This window comes from Neopsephotus bourkii, unplaced genomic scaffold (assembly GCF_033783945.1).
Source record: "Neopsephotus bourkii isolate Nb327-2 ecotype Australia unplaced genomic scaffold, CSIRO-AGI_Nbou_v1 NB_959, whole genome shotgun sequence".
NCBI lineage: Eukaryota > Metazoa > Chordata > Aves > Psittaciformes > Psittacidae > Neopsephotus > Neopsephotus bourkii.
This window is the reverse complement of record NW_026901453.1, coordinates 83,222-95,016: the sequence shown is the minus strand read 5'-3', so window position 1 is coordinate 95,016 and position 11,795 is coordinate 83,222. Positions and strand designations below refer to the sequence as shown.

Here is an 11,795-nt window from a genome sequence, read left to right as displayed (position 1 = left end):
CTCTCGAGTGTGTGTGTGTATATTAACCAGTTTGCTTTGCTTTTTCAGATTGAGTGTGCGCCCATCCTAACCCAAGAAGAACTCGCTTTGCAGCTGAAGAGCTCTTAAGAAGGCTCTTGCAATGTGCTTCTATTGCGTATCTTAGGACTGGGAGAAACAAGCACAGTGTTTTGCACAAGTTTGTACATCACCTTGCTGAAATGCCCAGTGAAACTCAAAACACCCCCCCTTTATCTCCCCTGGGAAAGGGGAGCAGGACCGTTGCAGGGACTCTCAGGTCACATCATGCTCAATTGCTCAAACAGGTGCTTCTGTGTTGTGCTCTGGCAGCAAACCCGAGGAGCTGGATCAGCTACAGAAACACTTTCCCTCTCCTGTGCTCCCTCTCCAACCCCAGGATCAAACCCAGCCTACTTGGGTTGTTTGGGGCTCCGCAGTGGTGCTGCCTGACCTCAGGTTGTTGCTACCTCTCTTAGATGAGTTTCTGCTGCAGTTTTAATGCTTGTGAGGCTCAATGGAAAAGGCACAGAAACTCAGGTTGGGCTCTCCAGGAGAGGAGTGCACGACCTGGAGCGTTGGCTCCACGCTGGAGGCTTCTCAAAGAGCAGGAACCTGCGGGAGTGGTGGCAGAGGTGCAGGGAGCAGCTCCTGCTCAGCAGGCGCTGGGCACCGCAGCCCCATTCCCGCAGTGTGTGAGCTGGAGAAGGGAGCCCATGGAGAGCTGGAAAGCCGGTTTCTGTGCTGCCTGCCCATCTTCAGTAACCTCTCACCTTGCCTTGCAGCGATGCGCCCGAGCCGGGGTGCAGCACTGGTGCTAACTGTCCCCTCTCGCCTCTGCTCTGCCCGCAGACACTGCAGGAGCAGCAGGCAGCCCGGGGGCAGAGCCTGGCTGAGCTGAGCCGCTGGCTGAGCCAGGCTGAGGATGCGCTGGTGGAGCAGCAGAGAGCAGCCAGCGAAGGGGACCTGTCCACCCTGCAGCAGAGGCAGAGCCATGTCAAGGTCAGTGCTCCAAGAGCCGGGGGGCAGGAGGAGGAGAGGCTTGGGGTGCATGGAGCTGATGGCATCGTCCGCACAGGAGCTGCAGAGGAACATGCACACCCGAGCCGCCTCCTTCGCCAGCATCCTCAAAAGCACTGAGGAGTTTTTGGAGGACAACAAGGCGAAGATGGAGCCTGGGGAGCTGGCAGCGCTGCAAGAGAAGCTCCAGCACGCCAAGGAGCAGTACCGGTCCCTGCAGGAGAGGACGGAGATGGCCCAGAAGGAGCTGGAGAGCGCCGTGACTGCTGCAGTGCAGCAGGAGACTGAAAAGGTGACGTGCAAAGAGCTGTAGCCCTGAAGGTGGGCAGTAAGGTTCCAGATGCTGCAATCAGGTTCATGTGGGGTCCTGGCACTCAGCTGGGTGATGCAGTGTAAAGCGGTTTGTGGTTCCTTCCTGTCTGTCCCTCAAATGAGGTGCCCCCAGGTATTTGTCTCATGAAGTGCCTTGGGAGTTGCAGCCACAGATGGGCTGGTTGTGCAGGAACTGGGAGAGGAAAAGGTTCTGCCTTTGGGCTGACCTTTAATAGGAGCTTGGGCATCAGCGCCCTCCATGTGCTGGTGATGAAGGTGATGCTCGCTTCTGGAGTTGAAGCATTGCAGGGTGGGGGCTGTGGGCTTCAACAGGGTTAGAAGTGCAATGCTGAGTTTATGCAAAGCTTCTTTGCACCTTCCTCCCTTCCAGAATAGCCACAAAGGTTTGTGGAGCTCTGTGAGTGTCTCAGGCACTTGCTGTGGCTGGAAAACTGTCCAGGGTGTTTCCTCTGTGGATTTTTGTCTCCCTCCTCCATGCAGCAGGTTGCTGAACGTGCATAAAATGGGTTATTCTTTATCTGGTGCCTTTGTGCTTTCAGGTGAAAGCTGCCAAAGAGCTGGAGGAGAACAGCAAGAAGATCCATTCCCTTCTGAACTGGGTGGCATCACTGGAGCAGAAGGGAGGGCTCCTGGAGTACAGACCCCACCCCATCGAGCAGGCACGAGGGGATGTCCCTGATGGCCACGTCGTGGGAGCTGACAGTGCTGCCGAGAGCCTGGATGAGCAGTACGAGAGGCTGAAGGTCAGGACAACACCTGCTTCCTCCAAAGCTTTCTGCCCCCTGCACTGAGCCTGCTGATGCAGCTGGGAGCAGCATTGGATGTTAGATGCGGCTGGCCTTGAAAGCCTGTGTTCAGGGGGATTTTCCATGTGGGAAGCTTGGGGAGTCGCTGCTGGCTTCCTGGAGGACATCCCCTATGGGTTGGTGGTGGGTGCTGTGGCACGGTGCCATCAGGGTAATGAGAAAGTGCTCATCATGGTCAGACCAGGGGTTCTGTGGGCAGAGCTCCTGTTCTTATCCCAGCCTTTGCAGTGTTCCCCACCTCACCAGTGCTGGGGGAAGTGAGGTACACTGGGTGCTGCGGGGCAGGGACCCTCAGTCGTAGAATCACAGACTGGATGGAAAAGACCTTAAGATCATCCAGTTCCAGCCCTCTGCCATGGGCAGGGATGCCTCACACTAGACCAGGTTGCTCCAAGCCCCATCCAGCCTGGCCTTGAACACTGCCAGGGATGGAGCATTTATCACGTCTCTGGGCACCCTGTGCCAGTGCCTCAGCATCCTCACAGTAAAGAACTTCTTCCTTATATCCAACCTGAGCTTCCCCTGTTGCAGTTTAAACCCACCACCCCTTCTCCTCTCACTACAGTCCCAAGCATCACCTTTGCTCACGGCATCTTTCAGGCCCAGCACCAGGAGCTGCTGTCCCAGCAGCAGGATGTCATCCTGGCCACGCAGTCAGCGCAGGCGTTCCTGGACAAGCACGGCCACAGCCTGACCGGGGAGGAACGGGCCGGGCTCCAGGGCCGCCTGTCAGAGCTCAAGCACCAGTACGGGGCTTCCCTGGCGCAGTCGGAAGCGCGGCTGAAGCAAGTGCAGGTCCTGCGGGATGAGCTGCACAAGTTCCTGCGGGATCACGGCGAGTTCGAGGCCTGGCTGGAGCAAGCGGAGCAGGATCTGGAGGGGATGGCCAAGATGGGCAGCGACCCCGCAGCGCTCCGGAGGCTGCTCCAGTGGCAGGGCAGCTTCTCCGAGGATGTCATCTCGCACAAAGGGGACCTGCGCTTCGTTACCATGTCGGGGCAGAAGGTGCTGGATGCGGAGGGAGCTGCTGGGGATGCCGGCTCCCAGGCGCTGATGTCCGGGAGCGTGGTCAGGAGCAAGCTGGAGGATGCGACGCGGCGATACACCACACTGCACTCCAGGGTATGGGAAGGGCTGTGGGAGGCTGGGAGTTGAACCCTGGGTGCTGTTTTCCTCCTGTGCGTGTAGAACACACAGGGAAGGCAAAGGGACATTGAAATGTTCAGTGTCTGGATGGACTTAGAGAACCACAGGATAGTTTGGGTTGGAAGGGACCTTAAAGATCACCTAGTTCCACTCCCCTGCCAATCTGTAGCACTTATGTAGATGGTAGGACAAGGATTCTCTTCTTCAGGGCTTGGGCAGGGGTAACACCTTTTGGTTGCCGTGGGCTCCTGTGATTCCTATAGCACATAGGGCAAGATTGGGGTTTTTAGTGGTTTTTCTGTCTTGATGACTTCTGTGCGTTTTCCAGCGGTGCCCAGGTGGCTCCGTGCTTTGTTTGCATCCTCTCCTTATGTCTCTTTGCTCCTTCGCAGTGCACCAAGCTCGGTTCCCACCTCAGCACCTTGCTGGATCACTACCAGCAGTTCCAGGAGGTGGCAGAGTCCCTCAGGACATGGCTGCAGGAGAGTGAAGCTGCCATTGGGAAACTGCTCTCGGAGACGGTTTCTTCGGATCCGGCCCTTCTGCAGAAGCAGCTCTCCAGTGCCAAGGTACGGGATCCATGGGTGATCCTGGGGAGCAGCAGAGACTGTGTGGGGATGTGGCTGCTGCAGCCACAGACTGCCCATGGGGACACCCCAGTGGGAGATGGGGGGACATTCACCACCAGTGAGGATGGCTGAGAACTGAGACAGCCCAGACCCTCTGACCCAGCTCTGCCTGCAGTGTGGGGTTGGACCTTCCATGCAGCGTGGGGTTGGACCTTCCATGCAGTGTGGGGTTGGACCTTCCATGCAGCGTGGGGTTGCACCTTCCATGCAGCGTGGGGTTGGACCTTCCCTGCAGCGTGGGGTTGGACCTTCCATGCAGCATGGGGTTGCACCTTCCATGCAGCGTGGGGTTGGACCTTCCATGCAGCGTGGGGTTGGACCTTCCATGCAGCGTGGGGTTGGACCTTCCATGCAGTGTGGGGTTGCACCTTCCATGCAGCGTGGGGTTGAACCTTCCATGCAGCGTGGGGTTGGACCTTCCATGCAGCGTGGGGTTGCACCTTCCCTGCAGCGTGGGGTTGGACCTTCCATGCAGCGTGGGGTTGCACCTTCCCTGCAGCGTGGGGTTGCACCTTCCATGCAGCGTGGGGTTGCACCTTCCATGCAGCGTGGGGTTGCGCCTTCCAACCTGTGTTATTTTTCCTAAGGAGCTCGTGATTGAACAAGGTCCCTCAGCAGGGTTCTGTGGAGCCCTGAGCTCCCCATGGGTGAAGAGCTCTTATGTGTGACCCACCACTGATTCTGCCTCATCTTGTGTCAAAGCAGCAGTTGCAGGGAGACCTCGCTGAGCATCAGGTGCCAGTGGAGAAGCTCCAGAAAGCAGCTCAGTCCCTGCTGGAAGTACAAGGGGAGCCGGCTCCGGACCATGGGCACATCCAGGAAACAACAGGTACAGAGCAAAGCCACCACCAAACAGGGAGGGAAGATGAGATTTCCCACTTTTGGGAGGAGGTGAGGCAAAGGCTCCCAGCAAAGCATCTTGAGGGCTTGTGTTTGCCCATGGGGAGCACTGTGATCCAGTTTTGTGTTGGATCCCTGTCTTGCTGCTGAGTTTGGGGATGGGAATCCATCGTCAGGGCATCCCAAGGGGGGATCTTTGCTTCTTGCTGAGCCCTTTGCACCGACCTCCACAGATGCCATCGTGAGCCGCTTCCAGAGCCTCTCCCAGCAGATGGCCGAGCGCTCAGACCTGCTGCAGAAATCCATTGCCCAGTCCCAGAGCGTCCAGGAGAGCCTGGAGAGCCTCCTGCAGTCGGTGGCTGAGATTGAGAAGAGCCTGGAGAGGGAGCAGCCGGCTGCGCTCTCCTCTGCATCCATCCAGGACTCGCTTGCCACGAACGCGGTAAGGATGGGCCCTGGGCTCCTGACCTCAAACGTGCCTGTCTGCAGGACCTGAACCCTGCAGGTTCCCCGTGCTGCAGGACCTGAACCCTGCGGGTTCCCCGTGCTGCAGGACCTGAACCCTGCAGGTTCCCCGTGCTGCAGGACCTGAGCCCTGCGGGTTCCCCGTGCTGCAGGACCTGAACCCTGCGGGTTCCCCCTGCTGCAGGACCTGAACCCTGCAGGTTCCCCGTGCTGCAGGACCTGAACCCTGCAGGTTCCCCGTGCTGCAGGACCTGAACCCTGCAGGTTCCCCGTGCTGCAGGACCTGGACCCTGCAGGTTCCCCCTGCTGCAGGACCTGAACCCTGCAGGTTCTCCATGCTGCAGGACCTGAACCCTGCAGGTTCCCCGTGCTGCAGGACCTGAACCCTGCAGGTTCCCCGTGCTGCAGGACCTGAACCCTGCAGGTTCTCCATGCTGCAGGACCTGAACCCTGCAGGTTCCCCATGCTGCAGGACCTGAACCCTGCATGTGCTCCAATATTCTGAAAGCACCAAAAACAACCCCTAAAAAGAGATGTGAGCAGAATCTTTAGTGAATTTCTTTAAGCTAGGACACAGACCTGTTGAAAATCTCTTCTTTGCTAACAAGTAGGGCTTGGATGTCACATAGAATCATTATCAATGAGGTTGGAAAAGACCTTTAAGATCATCCAGTCCAGCCATTATCCCAGCATTGCCAATGCCACCACTAACCCATGGCACTGAGGGCCTCATCTACCTGGTTTGTGAACACTTCCAGGCATGGTGACTCCAGCACTGCCCTGGGCAGCCTGTTCAGTGCCTGAGCAACCTCTGGGGAAGGAATTGTTCCTAATATCCAACCTAAACCTCCCCTGGTGCAGCTTGAGGCCATTTCCTCTTGTCCTAATCATGCACTGGGGGAAGGCAAAGCAGGCTGGGGAGATCACAAAGGAAAGGACAACAGATAGGAAACAATTCCCACCCACCCCTGGCTGATGTTCCCAAGGACAGCCCGGCCTCTTCACATGGGTTTTGCCCAAGAGCCTTCTAATCCCCCATCCATCCCTTCTGTGTGCTTCCCGCAGAAGCTGAAGCAGGACATCGCCCGGCAGAAGAGCTGCCTGGAAGCCACCCGGGAGATGGTGACACGGTTCACGGAGGCAGCAGACAGCCCCACGGCCTCGGCCCTGCAGGACAAGCTGGCGGAGGTGACGGAGCACTTTGGGAGGCTGTGCCAGCAGCAGCGGGACAGGGAGGATGCCCTGAAGGGGCTCCTGCCCAAGGTGGAGCAGTACGAGCAGCTCTCGGAGAAGCTGCAGCAGTTCACCGAGAGCAGGGCAAGGATGCTGGCATCTGGGAATCAGCCGGACCGGGACATCGCTCGCTTCTTCCAGCACATCCAGGTGAGATCCGTGGGGAGGAGGCTCCCTCTGTGTCAGGGCTGTTTTGCTGTGATTCTCTCCCCATCCAGCAGGATCCATTTCCATTTGCCTGGGAAAGGGAGCATGTCTGGGGTGGCTGAGGCTGTTTCCAGCAGGGAGAGAGTGGTGGTTCCTTGGAGCCAGGCTGGTTTTCAGAGGGGATCTCTAGCCAGGCTTGCAGAGGCCAGTCCAGATCCAGCAAGGTTTTCCCAGTTGAAGCCTCCATGGGGTTAATAGAGCAGAACACCCATGCTGGCAGTACGTAGGATGTGACAAAGCCCTCAGAGATGCTGTGGGTCATGGTGGCTGGTCATGGCTTCATGGGACTCCTCCCTTGGGCTTCTGATGAGTTCTCTGCTGTGGGGGGGTGGGTTGGCCACAGCCTCAGAAATGCTCTAAGCTGACATAAAACCAGACACTTGTGTGTGGGATTTGGTTTTGTAGGGTCCCCTCATCCCCTTCACTGCATGGCCTTGCCCCAGCACTGGGAAAGGTGGGATTTACCCTGTATTTGCCGTAAGCTGTGCCCACGTGGCTCTGGTGCACCTTGGGGTGATGCCCACAGAGGGCAGGACCCGGGGCTGTCTGGTTCATCCCCTCTGCCCTGGTCTGGGGCGCAGTCAGCATCGCCCTTTGCTTTCGGCAGGAGCTGAACTCGGAGCTGAGGCAGCACCAGGAGGACCTGGCTGTCCTGGAGACCCTGGCTGCGGAGCTGGGCTCCTGCGGCTTCGCCCCTGGCGCTTCCCAGCAGCAGGAGAGGCTGCAGAGCCTGAAGAAAGACTTTGTGCAGCTGCAGAAGGTGGCAGAGGAGAGGTGAGTGCGGGGACCCAGCACCCCTTGGGGCAAGACCCCTTGGAGAGGGGAGATGCTCTTTCCAGAGGGGGGCAGGAGCGGAGCCTTCCTGCCTCCCCCTCGCAGCTCAGCTCGCTCCAGCTGACGCTTTATAAAAAGCCTTGCCTGGGGGCGTTGTGAAACATTCCTGGTGCTGTAGGAGCCGCGTTCCTGCGCTTCCCGGCGTGTGGGCTGCAGCTCCAGCCTGGAGCATCCTGCCAGAGGGGAGATGGGGGCTGGCGCGGGATCGGGAGCCTGCCCCAGGCGTGCTCTCCTCTCTGGAGGTGACAGAGCTCTGCTAAAGCAGGGATAAGGAGGAGCTTTAGCAGCAGCTTGGGCATGAATTGGCCACAGCAGCTTGAGCAACAAGTTGCCTGTGTCCAGGGGGTTCATAGCTCTGTGTGCCTCCAAACTCCCTGGGGAATACAGGGAAGGGGATGGGAAAAAGCAGATCACAGAATCGCAGAATGGGTTGGGTTGGAAGGGACCTTAAAGCTCCTCCAGCTCCAACCCCTGCCACGGGCAGGGACCCCTTCCACTGGAGCAGCTTGCTCCAAGCCCCTGTGTCCAACCTGGCCTTGAGCACTGCCAGGGATGGGGCAGCCACAGCTTCTCTGGGCACCCTGTGCCAGCGCCTCAGCACCCTCACAGGGAAGAGCTTCTGCCTAAGAGCTCAGCTCAGTCTCCCCTCGGGCAGGTTCAAGCCATTCCCCTTGGCCTGTCCCTGTGAATCCCATGACAATCCCCAGTCATTCCACACTGTGCCTGCTGCTTGCAGCTGCGGTGGGTGAGTGCAGAGGGGTCCGTGGCTCCTGTCCTGTCCTTGTTCCTGCTGGATGGGCTGAATAGAGCAGAGCTGTGGCCAGGGAGGAGGGGCAGCATCCCCCCTGCAGCTGCCTGGGGCCACAGGCATGAATGAGCTCTGTCTTCCCAAAAGCTTCCCTTCCTGTGGGACAAAGAGCCCGGCGCAGAGCCAGCGCAGGTCCTGGTGGTCCATCGCTGTTGGCTACCGTGGTGATGCTGGTGTGGTCCCCAAAGCGCCACCAGCCGCGGCTTGAGGGGTCCAGCAGTGGTGAGGGGCAGGCTGGCGGGCACCCCGCTTTGGTTGGTGCTGCCTATGCTGCTCCAGAGCAGCATCTACTACTGATAGTAATAAAGGGCTCCTAAAGGCACAACTGCCGCATTCAAGCACGGGTAATTGCAAGGCAAAGCACGAGCTCTGACTCTCCAAAACCTTTTCACTCCCAGAGAAAAGGATGCGTCGTCCTGCCAGGAGCAACTGGATGAGTTTCGGAAGCTGGTTGGGGCCATGAGGAAGTGGCTGAGGGAGAGTGAAGGCAAAATGCCGCCCGCTGAGACCTCCCTGGGCACCCAGGAGCTGCATCAGCGCCGGCAGCAGATCCAGGTGGGCAGAGGGAGGTGGAACCAGAGTGGGAAATGCTGGGAAGGTGGAATCGATCCCAGGAAGCAGAGTGCTGAGAGGTGTTTTATGGTCACAGGAATCCTGGGCTCCCCTGTACTTGCTGCTGAGCTGCAGCCTCTGGGGTGTGTGTGCATCCAGTGGTCCCTGGTTTGCAGGGAGCAGAGCAGTGGGAAGGTCCTGTTCAGCACTGCCTGATTTCCTTTCCTCCCCTGCCTCCTCTAGGTGGGATTTGGGAGTGGGAGACCCAAGCCCAGTCATTTTCCCTGCGTGTTTTCCCCTTGCTAGACAATGGAAGGTGTCCTGTCATCCGAGCCCCCGCTCCGCGATGCTTTAGATCAGGATGTGCCAAGGGTTTGACTCAGAGGCAGAGCAGCGTCTGCTGAGTCACCCCCAACCCTCGCACCCCTCGGCACGTCACCGGGCTCCCCACGGCGCATCGGGCTCCGGCACCCCCGGGCTCTGCCAGGACTGGATGCAGCGAGGCTGGGTTGTGCACAGAGGAGGAGGGAGGTCCCAAACCAGTAGGAGGGAGAAGAGGGGTTTCCTTCAGCAGACCCGATAGTTCGGGAAGAGCTTTGCACTCCTTGAGTTCCCCTGACTAAAATAAACGGGAAGACACCCACTTCCCCAGTGCAGTCTGCTCACTGGGCTCCGGTTCCATGGGTGCTGTGTCCCGGTGCCACCGAGTCACTGCAGAGGTGATGGGTGAGGAAGGGAGGGCTGCAGCCACGCAAGTGACATCCCCAATCCCGTCCTTTGTTCTTGAGCAGGATCTGCTGGAGGAGTGGAAGGGGAAGGGGGCTCAGGTGGAGGAGATCGGCCGCAGAGGGACCCTCCTGGAGAACCTCATTGTGGAGATAACGGCCCCCGATGCCCCCCCTAAGGCAGGTGAGTCGCAGCCGCTCTCCTGAGGATGCCTCCTTCCTCAGTGCTCCTTTTGCTCTCACACCGAGCCCACCTCAAGCAAACAATGGGGTTATTTCCCCCTTCTAACAAACTGCAGAGGGCCCGTGGTGGTCCAGCTCTCGTGATGCTCTGAGGCATCAGCCAAGCACTCGGAGCCCACACACTTGGCTTGATTTGCTGGAGCATGGCAAGCACTGAATGACTGAATGTGATCCCAGCATGGGGACAGGGATTGCTGCTTGCATAGAGCATGGGAGCTCATGGAGGCAGCTCCTGCTTTCCCGTTTGATGTCCTTCAGGCTCCTGAGGGCTGGAGTGTTTCAACCAAACTCCAGCCTTTGGGTTTCATATCTGGATGAAACTTAAGACTGATATTCAGACATAATTCACTTGTCTCCTTGCTGGCTTCAAGTCTGCGAAGCAATGAGATTATGTCTGGGTTGTTTGGAAACCAACTGAAAGATGTCTTCCAGCTTGTGAGAACGAGTCCCTGAGCTCTCGTCATGGATGGGCATTTATGGGAGTGCACGGTCCAGATGTGTTCATTAGGGTTAACCTGAGGAGCAGTTCAGTGGGAAACCTCCAAGAGAAGAGGGGTGGTCACCCCACGAGGCGTGACCAAAGCTGCAGCCCCCTTGCCTCTATGAAAGCTTTAAGATATGTGGTTAGAAAGAGAGAAGCTTGCCCTACAATGTCTCTGATGAGTCCCACTTTGGTTGTGAATGTAGCTGTGCTATCTGGTGTCCAAGGAGTGGAGCCTCTTGGCAAAGAGAGCAAGTCTGTGCACTGAGGCGGGTTTAAATCGTTTCATCCCATCAGGAAAAGAGAACGTGGGGGAGTTATGCTCTTCAGGGGAGTGAATCTCTTCAGAGAAGGCACTCAGCACTTCACTTGATATTATAAAGTCATGCTTAGGCTAGCAGCTTTCCAGGCTTGGGGAGGTGCCCAGCGGTCCCCAGTATGACAAGAGCCACATCCACCATGGGTGATGCTGGGAGAGGTGCCCAGCTCCAGAGGAGGGCCACGAGAATGCTCAGGGGCTGGAGCACCTCCCATATAAAGATCGGCTGAGAAAGTTGGGGCTGTGCAGCCTGGAGAAGAGAAGCTGCATGGAGACCTCAGAGCAGCTTCCAAGTATCTGAAGGGGGCTATAGGGATGCTGGGGATGGACTCTTCATTAGGAACTGTACTGATAGGACAAGGGGTAATGGGTTAAAACTTAAATAGAGGGAGTTTATATTGGATATAAGGAGGAAATCCTTTCCTGTTAGGGTGGTGAGGCACTGGAATGGGTTGCCCAGGGAGGTTGTGAATGCTCCATCCCTGGCAGTGTTCAAGGCCAGGTTGGACGAGGCCTTGGGTGATACGGTTTAGAGCCAGGTGTCCCTGCCCATGGCAGGGGGTTGGAACTTGATGATCTTAAGGTCCTTTCCAACCCAAACCATTCTATGAGTCTATGATTCTGCTTCTGGTCCAGTGAGTCAGGAGCAGCTCCAGGGCAGCGAGGGATGCAGGTGTGTGGGGAGGAGGAGGAATAAACCCATTCCAAAGGGAACTGTGGGCTCAGTGGCACCGGGCGGGTGGGGATGCTGTGTCTGTGCTTGGTGGCCGGTGTAGTCCGTGTCATTGGAAGGCCATTCATCGCTTGCTGTCTGCATTCCTAACGCGTCTGTCTTGTCCCTCTGTCTGTCTCCGTCCCCTGTGCTCAGGTGCGGCGCTGCCCGCTCCGGGAGGGTCGCTCGGCAGCGTGAACGGATACCACACATGCAAAGGTGAGCTCGCTGTCCCTGCTGTGCCAAGGCCACCTCACCGTCCTTGTCCATTTGTCTGTGCATTTCCATCCATGAGGGTATAAACCCCACTGTGGCACCATCAGCATCCCATCCCCAGTGAAACGAGCTGGTGGCATTCCCAGCCATGCTGGAGGATGTAAGTGAGGCTGAAGGATGCCGAGGGGCAGCTTTGGGGAGTGAGGGCACCCTGACACCCCATAGGTGG

At 57.9% G+C, this 11,795-nt stretch overlaps 1 protein-coding gene across 8 annotated transcripts in view; it reads left to right on the top strand.

Moving 5' to 3' along the window:
• The window catches only part of MACF1 (microtubule actin crosslinking factor 1), a 136,492-nt gene that overhangs the window by 69,925 nt on the left and 54,772 nt on the right, over window positions 1-11,795 (top strand). For all 8 annotated transcript variants that reach the window (XM_061358932.1, XM_061358939.1, XM_061358938.1 and 5 more), the window contains 12 exons: window positions 850-999; window positions 1,076-1,309; window positions 1,890-2,093; window positions 2,757-3,278; window positions 3,695-3,871; window positions 4,637-4,760; window positions 5,005-5,213; window positions 6,302-6,619; window positions 7,284-7,450; window positions 8,717-8,873; window positions 9,662-9,779; window positions 11,507-11,569. In XM_061358932.1, coding sequence (XP_061214916.1) covers window positions 850-999; window positions 1,076-1,309; window positions 1,890-2,093; window positions 2,757-3,278; window positions 3,695-3,871; window positions 4,637-4,760; window positions 5,005-5,213; window positions 6,302-6,619; window positions 7,284-7,450; window positions 8,717-8,873; window positions 9,662-9,779; window positions 11,507-11,569 — 2,443 coding nt within the window. The remainder of the gene's footprint in view (window positions 1-849; window positions 1,000-1,075; window positions 1,310-1,889; window positions 2,094-2,756; window positions 3,279-3,694; window positions 3,872-4,636; window positions 4,761-5,004; window positions 5,214-6,301; window positions 6,620-7,283; window positions 7,451-8,716; window positions 8,874-9,661; window positions 9,780-11,506; window positions 11,570-11,795) is intronic.